The 15359-nt window shown below is 38.1% G+C and overlaps 2 protein-coding genes across 2 annotated transcripts; both read right to left on the bottom strand.

Annotated features, from left to right (window-relative positions):
- Window positions 1-929: 929 nt before the first annotated feature.
- On the bottom strand, window positions 930-1529 carry LOC118826181 (olfactory receptor 24-like). The gene has a single exon (XM_036597075.1). The coding sequence runs from the start codon at window positions 1527-1529 to the stop codon at window positions 930-932; it is 600 nt and encodes a 199-aa protein (XP_036452968.1).
- Window positions 1530-6963: 5434 nt separating this feature from the next.
- LOC118826169 (putative gustatory receptor clone PTE03) lies at window positions 6964-7896 on the bottom strand. Its single transcript, XM_036597064.1, has one exon. The coding sequence runs from the start codon at window positions 7894-7896 to the stop codon at window positions 6964-6966; it is 933 nt and encodes a 310-aa protein (XP_036452957.1).
- Window positions 7897-15359: the final 7463 nt, after the last annotated feature.

Below are 15359 nucleotides of genomic sequence, written 5' to 3'. Positions count from 1 at the left end.
TCAGACAGTAAACAGTTTTATTAATATTATTTTATTTTCATCAATTATGCTCTTGAAACCCTTGAAAAAGTGTCTTCACAACATTACAATGTGCTCCATATCCATTGTGTTACAGATAAATGACTAAAGTGATTCACTTTGAATCAAACATCAATTGTTCATACCATTGTTCACACACTAGTATGCACAAAGTGCATTACACATTCATTTATATACAGTTATTATACTGTTATTTAAAAGATAGAAACATGAAAGAGTTTAAATATGACTAAAGTTGAAAAAGAGGATTTCTTACAGATAAATAAAGGAAAGTAAATTCCAACAAAAGGCTGTATTTTCATTTGTGACTTCCAGAAATGTGCATTAGAGAGGTGTGAATGCAGGATCAGTCTCAAAATAAAATAAAAATAGTGGCAATACCCAGAAGAAAAAGTAGATGTAGCACAAGATCAGTGTGTTCAGTTAATTCCTAAATAAAACATTCATTCAAGTCAATAACATGTTACCATGTGTGATACACTACCCCATGTTATATAAGCTGCAGTCTGTTTGTAATTAGACAAACCAGATAAAATGTGTTGAAAGTGTTCAAAAAGAGAAAAAACCACAAACAAATACTTAATGTAATGTATAATCAGGAAAGGTGTTTCTTAACTTGTGTATTGTAAGTTTTACAATCAGGGTGAGAAACATAGTAAATGTGGTTCTCTGTAAAACCCAATTTTACAAAAGCCTAAAATACCCTAATTTGAACCATTGATTTACAATTTTCTAAAATTTCCTCAAATGCATATTCAGGGCTGAGTTCCCCAAAAGCATCTGAGCACAAAGATAATTCTTAAATGGTAAAGCGAGCATCACACTGTACACTCTCTATTCCAGGTGGGACGATCTCAACACTAAAATGCTTTTGTGAAACTGGGCCCTGTTTAGTGTGCAAATTTGGGATGAACAGATTGTTTAGATATTTTTAGATTTGTAATTTTTCTGCGAATATCAGGAAAGTTCAAGCCGTAAACAAGGGGGTTTAAGAGAGGCGGTACAATTAGAAGATCTAGAGAGAGAATAACAGCTACTGCTGGATGTAAATTCTCAAAACGGCTAAAGGTCACTTCACAGAAAATAGTAATTGAGTAATTAGTGAAAGTCACCAAATGAGGAAGACAAGTATGATAAGCTTTCTTCCTTACCTCTTTTGAACTTCTCTGACAGATTAAAAGAATTTTAATATAAGAATATATAACAAAAGTCAAGGGAATCAAAACTGTTGTTACAAGCACAACAAAGCTGTAGATGTTATCAATCATAGCATTCTCACAGGAGAGCTTTGCAATAATCCAGTTGTTGCAGTACAATTTATTTATTTCATTACCACACAGTCTTAGTCTAGCAATCAAAATGATGCCAATACCAATAGAAAACATTGGATAAATCCAAGATAAAGCTATCAATATGATAAGTACCCTGGGGGTAATAATGCTGTGGTATCGTAAAGGTTTACTTATAGCAACAAATCTGTCATATGCCATTAAAGAGAATTCAATGATGTGCAAATCATTTAAACCTTATGTTTAATTCAGAAAAGTACAAAGACATAATATCAAATGTTAAAATTGAGAAATTTTATTGTTTTTTGAAAAATATATTTCCCTTTTTAAATATGATGCTAGCAACACATTTAAACTTGGGGCATGTTTGTCACTGTGTTGTATCACATCTTTTTAACTGTAATTCTGTAAGTGTATGTTAACTGAGATGACCAAATGAAAGTGAAGTGTTTTCCTGTTCTAGCTTGATATAGAATTTCAGCTGCTCAAAGTCTCCTTTGTTGTATTTTTCATTTTATAATGTGCCAACTGTTTTCAATGAGTAACAGATCTGGACTGCAGGTAGGCTAGGCTCTTTTGCTATGGAGCCATGCTGTTGTAATACATGGAGAAAGTGGTTCATTGTCCTGCTGAAATAAGTAAGGCCTTCCCGCAGAAAAAAACACCATCTGAATGGATACATATGTTGCTCCAAAACTTTTACATATTGTTCAGCATTAATGGTGCCTTCACAGATGTGCAAGTCACCCATGCCATGTGCACTAATGCATATACCATCATGGATGCTGGCTTTTGAACTGTGCACTGATAACAAGCCAGTTGGTCTTAAGCCCAGATGATGCAGTGTCCATGATTTCCAAATTTCAAATTTTGATTTGTCGCACTCATAACACTTCTCCACTTTACTTCAGTCCATTTTAAATTATCTTAGGCCTAGAGGAGGCAGCGGAATTTGTCAGTCCTGTATATGTATGGTTTCTTCTTTGCATGGCAGAGTTTTAACCACCATTTGTGAATGCAGTGCTGAACTATGTTAACAGACAATGGTTTTCAGAAGTGTTCCTGAGCCCACACAGTGAATTCTGCTACAGAATCATGTCTGTTTTTAATGTTTTGTCTCCTGAGGGCCCAAAGATGACAGCCATTCAATATTGTTTTTTTGGCCTTGTCGCTTGCACACAGAGATTTCTCTGGATTCTCTGAATCTTTTAATGATATTATGTACTGTAGATGATGAAATCCCCAAGTTCTTTACTAATTTACATTCAGAGACTTTTTTCTTGAATTGTTGCATTATTTTTCCTCGCAGTCTTTTACAGAGTGGTGAACCCCTCCTCGTCTTTACTTCTGAAAGACTCAGCCACTCTGGGATGCTCTTTTTATAACAATCATGCTGACCTGTTGCCAAATAACCTAATTAGTTGTGAGATGTCTTTTTTTTTTAACATTACACAACTTTACTAGTCTTTTTTTCCAACATTTGTATTGTCGTCTTTGTACTATTTTCAATTAAATGAAGGGTTTAAATGATTTGCACATCATTGCATTCTGTTTTTATTTACATTTTGCACAGCATCCCAACTTTTTTGGAAAAAAGGTTGTATTAATTTGGTTTCTGATAAAAACTAAAAGAGACAGACATAGGTTACATGAAAGTCTACCTAGCTACATCATGAGGAGGAAATTAAGTAGCATACTTTCATACAACCGTGGTGTACCAGCCATCACAAATAACTGAGATTCCAAGATCTGTTACTTATTGTCATTTGACGTTAAAACCCAACCCATTAACTACCAATAGGTATTACCTAGTTACTGCAAATTACAAAAAAAATAGAAAAATCACCACACAAAATAATCACATGCTACACTTGTAGTAGTTTGTTGACACCATCTCTAATATATTCATTTTAATATCATTGGCTGCTATTTCTCCATTTGACTCTTCTGCCTCCTTAGACAGCTACAGCATATTCAGATAGAAAGGGCAATGATGTTGTTGCTACATATGTTAAATGTCCCTTTGGAGAGCTCATCCCTGCTAATCTCCTCCTTCTCCTCCACCTTCTTCTGCTTTGGCTCTGCTCTGATGATTCATATTCATTATCATCTGCACCTGTCACTTTACTTACTTATGGTATGGCTCAAATTCTTTGACAATAGTGAGAATCTTCTGGATTATATATAATTTCTACTACTGTTTGGGACCACAGTTAAAAATTAGTCAGTGGACTAACACTAGTACATTTACTTTGCGTTGATTAATGTGAATTGTCTCTGATAACTAAATAAATCTGCAAACCTGTGCACTTGAAGTTCATGCTTAAAAACAATTCAGTAAGATATAACTGATCTATCTGTGCTTCACCCACAAATGCGTTCTTGGGTAGCTACTGTTGTGAGGTTGGACAAGCTTTACAGAACACTGGCAAAATCCTTCACAATGTGATAAATTAAGGTTGGAGTTTTGATTCACTGCATAATGTTGAGGTTCCAGACTGTTGCTATAGTTAATCAAAACTAAACAAATTGGAAATGATAGCGAATTTACCAGCATGCTCACATTAACTCGACATGACCTTTATAAAGCCAACATCACAATAGCTGTGATAAAAGTCATCCAAATGCCTAAATTAGAAAAGCAGTCACTACACTACTGGATCAAATTTTTCTAGACACTGTCTAGAAAATACTGTCCTTCAGTTTTTGTGAAGGAAGGCAGAAAAAGGCAACAATTCCTTTCAAGGAACTACAGAGTTGAACAGTTGCATATAAGTGGCCTGCATGAAAGAAGTAATTACTTATGAAACATTTGCCAGAAAGAATTACAGCAACCCATGTTGGATCAAGCAATACCAACCCTGTAGTGAAGTATGCTGGTGTTAATATCATGTGGTGGGGATGCTTTTTATCAAGCACCTTGTTAAAATGGAACAGATGGAGGTAAATACTGAGAAACTGTAAGAGAAACTGATTCAGTCTGCAAATAGTCTAAGGCTTAAAAGAAATTCACCTTTTGAGGGACAGTATCTCCAAAACAAAGATCAGTCCTATTGAGAATATGTGACATTATGTGACACAGAAAGGAGAAAAGAGATTGTACATGCCTGCTCTCTTGTAGAGGTTTTGGTAAGCAATTTTGCAGTTACTGTTGTAAATAGTTCCAACATGTGGAAGAAATGTGCAGCTATTGCAAATAATGAGTTTCAAGGCAAATAATTAAACATGATATGTGACATTATTTAACACCTCCCAGGCTGAGTTATTCATAGAAGTGTGCACTAAAACTTTAAATTTACCGGTGAGTCCTGGATGTTTATGGAGTTAAAAGACTACAACTATCTTAAACAACTGACTAAGCTGCCAAGATGAATAGTAAAAAAAAAAAAATTGTTAAATTTTGTCAAATTTAGTCTATTTTAGTGTTAGGTTAGTGTTCGAATTTGTCACCTAAAAAAACTCCAAGGGTTTTGGGTAATTTTGGAAGGCACTGTTTACTCCTGTTTGCTTTTGGGCTTTACAAAGTCTTGCTTGTGTACTTAGGATTTTTCCCATGCTCATATTGTAGGCCTGTACTCTAACCCTATCTGCTTGCACTGACTCTTATATTAGGCCCTGTAGCAGTGCTCAGCACTTCTATGCTGCCATGTCCAATTTACTATAGTTACATTAATGCTTTTATTTTCCACATTTGTTCCTAGGCAGCATGAATATGTAGGTCTAAGAGAGCAATTTTAAATCTGTACTAACAAAATGTACAACTAAAATGCACAAATATCATCTCACCATGGCCATTCCTAGTGCTCTGACACTAATTTTGAGACATTCATTTGTTGAGTTATTTCCACCTAACACAGGTCTTATTTGAGGTAATTTAGAAAATGGACATGTATGTGGAGATAAAGAAGAATGTATGATGTGCATGCAGTTTGTCTGTGTATTTCTTCACTGCATGCACATATGTTTCAGAGAGAATCAATCTTGGAATGAAATTTCACTCTCAATTGCATTTTTCTGTATAAATAATTATCATATTAATTAGTTGTTAGTGTCTGTATATATCCATCTCGATATCTTCTACTACAAGTAGCCTATCATTTCTTTTCTATCCTCCAGTCTGAACAATATCTTTTCTTCTGTGATTAAATTTAGCACTCCTGGTCAATTCAGCTCATGCTCCAAGTAAAACTCAAACATATATCATATATAGAAATGTGCAGCTATTGCAAATAATGAGTTTCAAGGCAAATAATTAAACATGATTAACATTTCCTTGTGAGAGTTCAGAGAACTGGGACCATTTCTGGCTTTATACTTACTCAACCAGCCACACACACACACACACACACACACACACACACTTTAATTAGGACGTCATGGATCCCTGTATTTTGCACTTTGTTTGTCAACGCTTCCCCAGGTCGTCACCACACACCACCCAACGTGCATTGCATTTTTAAAATAATGGTGACTCCCATGTGTCAAACATGTCAAATATCTCCATAGATTTTATAGTAAATAAAATACTTTATAGAATTTTAACAAAATATTTTAATAGTTTAGGATATTTAACTCATATTGAGTTTACTTTTAAGGCTTGAGTTAATGTTTAGAAAATGCCATGCTGGGAATAAACAGATATTTTATACATCTTCAAGGTTGTATTTGGCAGCTTTGACATCAAGTTCATGTAACATCTATGTCAGGTACTGATTTTTTTCTGACACTAGGTTCCATTACAACGTTTTCTAGGTTGACATGACATGATAATTTCATAGCTCAGTGTGTGGCATGATGCTGATGACATAGTTTGCCACAACAGGCTGGTTAGAAAAAATGTAAACATTGTTGAGGCCCTGAGGTGAAGCAAATTTAATTTTACCATTTATAAGTTTTGATCTATGTCAGATCATCAGCATTATGTTAGTGTGAAATGCACTAAGCTACAAAGATAGTTGTCATAACCTGGTACATAATTTAATTAAAAAAAAGAATCATGACACAACCCGATGTCAATACAATGTTACTGGACATGGATGTCATGGGTTGATATCAAAGTTGATAAAAGCAGCCTTTATAACAGATGATGCACTATTAACATAAGCCGTTATACATGTGTTGTGAGTTTGTGAGTTGTCATGCAGCCTGCTGAACACTGCCCTACAGTAAAATGTTACCTATCTAACAAACCAACTCACAAACACTGTCAAAACATAATTCTGTGTTTTGGGGAGGAAGAGTACCAGATCATTGGCACATTAATTATATTCATTGTCCAATCTATTTTTGGCATTCTGCAAAACATCAAAATATTGCATTTGTACAAATAAATTCAGGTAAAAATTTAAGCAAGTGCTCTAGGAAAATAAAAAAAATATATATTTCTAAATATAATAAATGAATGAGTTGCTGTCAAAGAAACATCTCAGTCATAAAGGTCTGCAGTTACTTTCAGCGTATGTATTCAGCTGACAGTTCATCACTAAGTGATACAGACGCATCTCTCAGGAAATGCAGATGTTTGTTTTTCTTTTACATGAAATTTAAAAAATAAAAAATACATGATGCTTACATGCATGAAAATTTTAAATGTAATGCGCTGCAGTTCACATTTAACCCATGCCAAAGCACATGTTTAGCTAGAATAAATTCTTTTGGATGTTTTCAGAATGTGTTGAATTTTTCTGTGAATATCTGGAAATTTTAGGCCATAAACTAGTGGATTTAATAGTGGGGGTATGGTCAAAAACTCCAAAGATAAAATAACAGCGATTGCTTGAGGGAAAAAACCATCTTCGTAGCGGCTGAATGTGATCTCACACAAAATGGTTATTGAATAATTTACAAAGGTCACTATGTGAGGAAGGCAAGTGTGATAAGCTTTTCTTCTGAATTCTGATGAGTTTCTTTGACAAATTATAAGAATTTTAACATAGGAAAACAAAATAAAACTCAAAGGAATGAAAACTGTTGTTATGAGCACTATAAACCCAAAAATATTATTTAACGAAGTATCAGTACAGGAGAGTCTTACTATTACCCAGTTGCTGCAGTACAGTTTTGTTAAGTCATGCCCACACAGTTTAAGTCTAGCAGTCAAAATGAATCCAATACCAATTGAAAACATTGGACAAATCCATGCCAGAGCAATCATAACAGCAAGATTCTTAGGTGTAATAATACTGTGGTATTGTAAGGGTTTACTAATAGCAACAAATCTATCATATGCCATTAAAGTTAAGATTGTGTATTCGTTTGATGCATAAGTGTAAATGACAAAAGCCTGTACATGACATGCATGGCGAGAGATTGTGTGTGTGTATGATAATAAATCAGTTAGTAATCTTGGAAACAAGCCAGCAGTACCATAAAGTGAATTGAGTGACAAACATGAAATCAGAATGTACATAGGCTGATGCAGTGCAGTTTCCAGAACTATTATGAAAATTATGGCTACATTAAAGAATACAATTAAGAAGTATACAATAAATCCCAAACTGAAAAAAAGAAATCGTACCTCCCCCATATTTTCAAACATGGAGAAATAAAAGAGAGTTCCATTTTCCATTGTCCCTTGGATTAATTCATTGTCATGGTAGGGAACAAAACTACTGTTGGAAGTAGCCATAAGGTGCTCCTCTACTAAGTACACTTATAAGTGTGTGAATATATGCGTGAACTATCCTACCCCTCTGTAGACAGTCAAGGACAATTCCAAGGAGAATTAGATTGGGCTTGACAAGGAACACTTATGACCACATATGACAGCATGACAATACATAAAAAAATAGTTTCATGGGTCTTTATACATACTTTGTTTTTGTGTCTAAGGTTTGACACTTGACTCTATGTTGTCAAACATAGATAATCATAAAATTTAATAGTGCCAATATAGATAAGATATTGTGGTGGCTGCCTCAGGATGCACTGCCTATCTTGAGCATTTTGGCTTTGCTATGCAAAATGCCAGTTGAAACATGTGTAAATGACATGGGATGCATGCGCCTCCAGTAAAAAGAGACTGTTTATTTGGTTTCATGTTGTATGTTGTTGTTCTTTGATTAAAGGGTGTCTATGTATTTATTTTTTATTCTGTTCTGGATGAGACTAGTTAAAGTAGATTTCTGTTAGTAACAGAAAGAGTAGGGCTAGGAGTGACCTGCTTCCTATTTTTATTTGCTTTTTAAGTGGCTTTTCTGCCTTGTCCACTTAAAAAAAGCATTTTTCAGCAGAAATTCTGACTTCACCTAACTCTTCGTCTGGTCAAGAAGAGGAGAGAGCAATGGAGGCGAAATTACTGGAGTGACAATGGCCGGGGGTGTGAGGAGCGGCAGAGCAGCAGTAGCCGATGTTGGGAGGAGCAGCGGAGCAGCAGTGACCAACAGCTGGAGCCTGCCAATGCTGCAAGCCTGAGCCTGCATAAAAAGAGAACAGAGGTCAGGCAGCCCCCCTGAGAAAGTGACTCTCAGTGTTGCTGGAAGGAGCAATTGCTGCAGGCGGCTTTGTATAGAGTGCAGCATTGATGGCTCACTGCTCACTGCACTTATACACTTAGGCTCGATAATCTCTCTGCTGTGGCCAGGCATGCTTTACCACACTTGAAGAAATATGTCAGATGGCTGGGAGGCTACTATCGTCCATCGCTGCTCCATTACTGGCGGCCAAGTTGACATGACAGGGAAGAAGCAGGTACTGGTCGTGCTGGAAGGGTTTAACCGAGAGCATGAATTCTGGTTCACGTCCATATGGGAAGCATGTAATTTTGCTATAGGTTCTTGGCAACAAAAGGAGCCGAGATCAACAGCATGAAGGCTATGCTGATTCTGAAGTGTAGGTGAGAAAATCGACATTCAAAATTCAGCAGCAAAGTCGAGGCAGAGGGTTAAGGCTCCCTGGCAGTGCTAGAACTTTCAGATGGATCTCCTAGGGTTGTGGGACCTAAGAGATCCATGCACATTAGCAGCTTGTCCATCAGGGTCAATGGCACAGTGGACAACAGAGGTGCCTAAACAGAAAATAAAGGAAATGGCTGAGGTGGGGATTATTGAGCTGTCAAGTAGCCCGTGGACAGCACTGGTGGTCCTAGCTACGAAAAAGGATAGAAGTTGGAAGTTCTGCATGGACTACTGGCAGCTCAATGGTGTGAAAAAGCCCGACTCGTATCTGCTCTCGCGCATTGATGGTGCTTTGGGCCGCCAGTTTCATATGGTTCAGTTCGCTGGATCTGTGGAGTGAGTATTGGCAGATGGCACTTCCTCTGGATGCAAGAGAAAGACAATGTTCATGCTGGGACACGCGCTCTAGCAGTTCACAGTAATGGCCTTTGGCCTCTATATTTGGGCAGCTGATGGAGTGAGTGCTAGCCAGCATTCCTAGGGACTGGTGCATCATCTATTTTAATGACATGCTGGTCCACACACCAGATTTTGATTTGAAACTCCTTAATGACATGTTAGCTTCCTCTACAACAAAGTGAGTAACAAAGTGAGGGATAGACACAGACTTGGGGAAGGTGCAGACTGAATGGCAGTGGCCCACACCCCAGAGTGCTGGTGAGCTATGCTGCTTTCTTGTCTTGGCTTTGTACTACTGGAGCTTCATGCATGGATTCACTGACATTGCCACAATGTTATACCAGCTTACCGAAAAGGGTGCCCTTTATACACTGGCATAATGAAGCTGAGCACACGTTTGCATTTGCTGCCCTCTGTGCCCATCTCTGTGAGGTGCTGGCACTGGCATTCCCAAAGCCATGTGGCAAGTTCATTGTAGACACAGATGCTAGAGACAAGGGCATTGGTGCTGTCCTCTCGCAAGTACAGGAGGGTATAGAGGGTTATCATGTATTATAGCCAGTGTTTGAACAAAAAATACTTGAACAAAAATTTGCAAAATTACTGTGTAATGTGAGGAAATAGGCGGCTGTTATGGTAGGACTGTGCCAATTTTGGCCCTATGGTGTTTCCTTCATGCTGTGCATGCTGTGATGCCTCATTGACCTGGGTCATGCAGTTTAAAGAGGCTGAGGGCCAGGAAGTGAGGTGGATCATGGCTCTACAGGAGTACAATTCAGCACCACAGCATACAGCCACACAGTAATGCTGATGCCCGAAGTCCCACTACCCATGTGCTGCTGAGGAGTGCTGTTACTGTGTTCATAATGAGAAAAGCAGTAAGAGCAGAAAGGACTGCTGCTGTCACGGCCATCACTCGTAATATCACTGGACCTGAAGAGTTCCATCATGCCCAGGAGGAACATTTCTAGGCACATGGTTGGCTCCAGGCAAGGTGGACACTGGAAATGGACAGATGTAACATCACATAGGCTCATCACAGGGCTCTCTGAGCAGGTAGGGACAGCCTCTAGTTATGTGCTGCTGCAATGTGTATGGAAGAATCCAGTGCCTGATATGCATGTCTGGTAGTTGCTGGTGCTGCACAGCCTGTTTAAAACAGTGCTGGGTGTGGTGCATGGGCCAGCTGGCATGGGGCACTTTGGGATAAGCAAGACCCTGAAGCAGGACTTTCCTGGATGTGGAGCAGCCAAGAAAGGGCCACCGCAACTGTTGCATGCTCTATAGCTGTTCTTTGCTCCAGTACCCTGATGGAAGGAATAGCCATGGATGTCTTGGGACCCCTTCCCACCACCAAGGCCACAAACCACTATGTATTATTTCACTAAATGGCCCGAGGCATATGTGTTGCCGGATGATGGTGGAACAACTGGTATAGGAACTCTTTTGCCAGTTTGGCATATCAGAGGAGCTACATAGTGAGAAGGAGTGCAACTTTGAGTCAGCAGTCGTGGCTGGGGCTTGGGCACTGGGCACGGAGTTCCACCACTTTCTCCTTGTTGTCCTCCAGCTCACCAGGAACCTTCCAGTGCACTTAAGGACTTAGGATTAAGATTTTCAGTTCCTTTGAATATTCATTAAAGTTATTAAACTATAGACTTCCCAGAAAACATCTGTGTTAAGCTTATACACTGCTTATTTTGCTATGACAGGCCAACATCTTATGACACAACCACAAGTTGTGTCCATCATGTCATGAATATAACATACATTAACTATGTTTCTAAAGTATTGTTGAAACTATAGAGACATTTTCAGAGACACTGTGTCAGAGACACATTGTTTTCCACAATAATTTTTATGGCCCTTCAAAATCTTTTAGAGTTTTGGATTTTGTTATAAATTGGTTTCTTTCCCCAATGTATCCTCATCAGAAATTCCCTTTTCCCTCAAACAACGCATATCAACAGTACCAGTAAATATCTTTGAACAACAACTGGAATACAATTACTTGACCTACTGTTATGTTTAATAAATCAATTATATAATGATTATATAATCAAATATAACAATGATATGGATTTGTTTACCCGTGAAGAATTTCTTATGATTAGCACTTTACTGATCATTCAAAAAAAAAAAACAGCATAAACGGTGGTTTATTTAGGTTTGTCATAAGAGCGAAAAACCAAATAGCAATATTAGTAATTACAATAACATAAATAATAATAATAATAAATAAACAAATAAGCAAATAAAGAATAAATAAAATTGATAAAATACCAGTATGCTCGAAAATGTGACTGTGTTTTTGTAATGATATGGATGAGCATTTATGGTCCAGGGGTCTAATGGGGGTCTGAGCAGACTACTTTCCTGTCTTTTCAGTATAATTCAGAAAATATTCAGTGGGTTTATTCATTAGCCTGAAAGATATTATCTCATAAGATACCACTTAGATTAACAATTCATTCACACATGGTAGGAGCTTGACATGTCTTCCACTGCCTTTTCAGCAGTTTCCTACCCACCATGAGGGCTGTCTGAATCCAACCAGAATGAAAACTGGTCAGGGACTTAAGAGGCCAGGAATCAACCAAGCACATATAGGCTTGGTGAGTGTGATAACTGTACACTAACTAATTTTTCTATATTGTCATGTTGCTGGAGCCAGAAATCCTGAGTTACAGGGCAGCCCCACAAGGAGGGAACTAGTATGCCCTCCTGAGGGTACCTCCAAGAGTCAGGACTGTCCTTCGGATTTGCTCTAGATAGCCTGGAGGGAGTCCAGTAGAAACAATTTATTATTTTGAAATTAATATGTCTAGTTCTCATTAATCTGAATACAATTTTGAATTTCTTCAGTATATCTGATAATTTCTCATTAGTGAATGAAACATTTAAGTTTTTTTCCCATATTGATTTCAAAATAGAGGGTCTGGCAGACTTTTTTAATTAAAAGGTAATAATACTTAGCTGCTTTATGGCTTAGCACAAATTGGAAAAAACTAGTTCCTAACTGCCTGTGGTATGTACAAAAAGGCTACGGATATGGAAATATATCCAGAACTATGTACAGGGCAATCCATATTCATAACAGAGACTCTCAAAGGACTTCAGAGAGTCATTATACAAGTCATTCACTGCTCTAATGCCACACTGCAGCCAGTTCCTCCATATGAATGGAGATTTGCCAATGTACAATTTAGGGTTCAGTCGTATACTGGACAGTTGTTCAAACTAGGATTAAAATAGCCTTGACACCCTGTTCCTTACCCATTGTAGATGTGATGAAATGATTGGGTGCTCAAATTCTTCAGGGAAAGCACAGAGGAGAGACAATTAAAAATTCTTAGAGGATTGCAAACACAGCTGTCCATGTCTGACCAGGGTGAGGCAGTTTCAGGAGGAATAAGAGGTAAAGTGGAGACCACCTATCAGTGTCTGATTTAAAGTGATCAAGAAGAGATTCCATATTAACTCAATTCTGACAGTTTGGGAGGGAAGCGGACACCCAAATATGTTATTCCCTTGTGGAGCCATTGAAATTGAGAATGAAAGAGTATTTTAGAGCAAAAAGATGTCAGGGGGAGAGCCTCACAATTAGATCACTTCACTGGTGCTCCAGATACAAACATCAAAATGTCATCAGCATAAAGCATTAACTTGCGGGTTACTGAAATAATCTTGATTCCAAGAAAGTCTAGATCCTGTTGAATAGCTATTGCAAAAGGCTCTAATGGCAAATAATGAGACAATGGGCAGCCCTGGTGTGTTCCTCTGTCAATGTGTCACTGGCAACTCTATAAAGACACAACCGAAACCTACCTGTGATTATTCGCCAATATTCGTTCTAAGCAATGGTCCTAATTACCAAAGAAGCTTCTTGCAATCTTGAAAAATCTGTCGAATGGTTATACCTTCTTTTGCTGGGTTTTTGCCTTTGGATTAATCTGTTAAACCTTGAAACCACAAATTATTGTGACAAGATCTGTCCTCTAGGTCAGTTAGCTTCCACTTAAGGCTAGACATCTCAGTGTGAGTCGATGGCAGACTTTTCTTAATCTTGCTTACACATTCTTCCAGCGAGTTCCTTCTGCACTCCAGAGACATGTAAGGACCTCTGTGAGTTTACCCTATACTGATATAGTTTTCCTGATTTCCTCGAGAATATCTCTCTGTTCATCAGATATCTGCTTGAGGAGCATGGGGATACTTACGATTTCTTCATGTAAATTAGAAAAATTTTTGGCTATAGTGTTAGGACAAGAACTGAAAGGGTGGACTTGATAGTGTTGTAGTCAAGACCACTAGAGCTAAGTCCTTATCAAGACCAGGGCCAGAAGTGGCCAGTTAATATATATATATATGGAAGGTTTGTGACTTTGGTCAGGGCAAAAAAATATCCATGTATCCATATCTGTGTGGTTTTACATGCCCATTTTCAACCCTACGATTTGGTCCTAGAAAGAAACCAGCTGTTTTTCCTTTTTGATGAGCTCATGAATAATTTGATGAATTTGATGAGACAACAACACAAAGTAATTTATATTTGTTAGCTCACTTTGAAACTTTCAATTTAAGATGATCTGGCTTCGACCATCAAGTGAATAAAATAGCACAGCATAGCTAACTACTTACAGGTTGCAGTTGGGGTTGTGATGCTAATAAAGTTGGAACTGCCCCACTCTTCTGTCTCTTCAGTGTCAAACGTATGAAGCATGCTCGATATTGTCAAAAGTTTGAGAAACTGTCCAGAGTGAAATGTGCAGAGCAAACTAACAACTTTGAAATTAAGTTGTCTGGGATCCTGTTAAACATATGGAAGTTGATTTCCTATTTGCCAGCTTGTTTTGCAAATGTTCCCTTCCACCATTGTGGCACTGTACATTCTGGTGTCTGTGCAACCTACTGCACTTAAGGTGGAACATAACGTTCCATTATGAATCTGGCGAATAAGAAGCCAGCTTTGGCCCTGTTTAAAGGTGAACATCAACCCCGCCCGCTTACAGTTTGTTTCTTTGGGGAGGGTATTAAGTGAAATTGTCCAAAATCTCCACACCATCCCACACCATAATCCTCCCTCCACCAAACTTTACACTTGGCACAATGCAGTCAGACAAGTACCGTTCTCTTGGCAACTGCCAAACCCAGACTCGTCCATTGGATTGCCAGACAGAGAAGCATGATTCGTCACTCCAGAGAACACTTTTCCACTGCTCTAGAGTCCAGTGGTGGTGCTTTACACCACTGCATTCGATGCTTTGCATTGTGCTTGGTGATGTAAGGCTTGGATGCAGCTGCTCGGCCATGGAAACCCATTCCATGAAGCTCTCTACGCACTGATCTTGTGCAAATCTGAAGGCCACCTAAAGTTTGGAGGTCTGTAGCGATTGACTCTGCAGAAAGTTGGCGACCTCTTTAAGTTACTCTCTACCTAAGTTATTTTTGACCTGGAATTTTGTGATATTAGCAAGGAAGAGACTCAACCAAGAAGCACAATGAATCAATGGAATGCTCGTTTATTTGGCAATGCACTTTCAATTATTAATTTCCAATTATTAGGGTTTTTTAATAGAAGAATACAATCTGGTGTCCCACAAGTTTCTGTTGTAGGGCCCTTACTGTTCTCACTTTATTTACAGCCCTTAGGATACATAATCTTTAAACACAATGGACCTAATTCACCAATATCTTGCTAAGTGGTTTCTTTAATATCTACCTCAGAAAGGTCCTA

Source organism: Colossoma macropomum, unplaced genomic scaffold (genome assembly GCF_904425465.1).
Source record: "Colossoma macropomum unplaced genomic scaffold, Colossoma_macropomum, whole genome shotgun sequence".
Lineage (NCBI taxonomy): Eukaryota > Metazoa > Chordata > Actinopteri > Characiformes > Serrasalmidae > Colossoma > Colossoma macropomum.
The sequence above is the reverse complement of the archived record's forward strand: the minus strand, read 5'-3'. Positions and strand labels throughout refer to the sequence as shown.

Excerpts from the sequence above, each read along its gene's own strand:
- LOC118826169 (XM_036597064.1), bottom strand. The coding sequence starts at position 7,896 with ATGGAAAATGGAACTCTCTTTTATTTCTCCATGTTTGAAAATATGGGG.
- LOC118826181 (XM_036597075.1), bottom strand. The coding sequence starts at position 1,529 with ATGGCATATGACAGATTTGTTGCTATAAGTAAACCTTTACGATACCAC.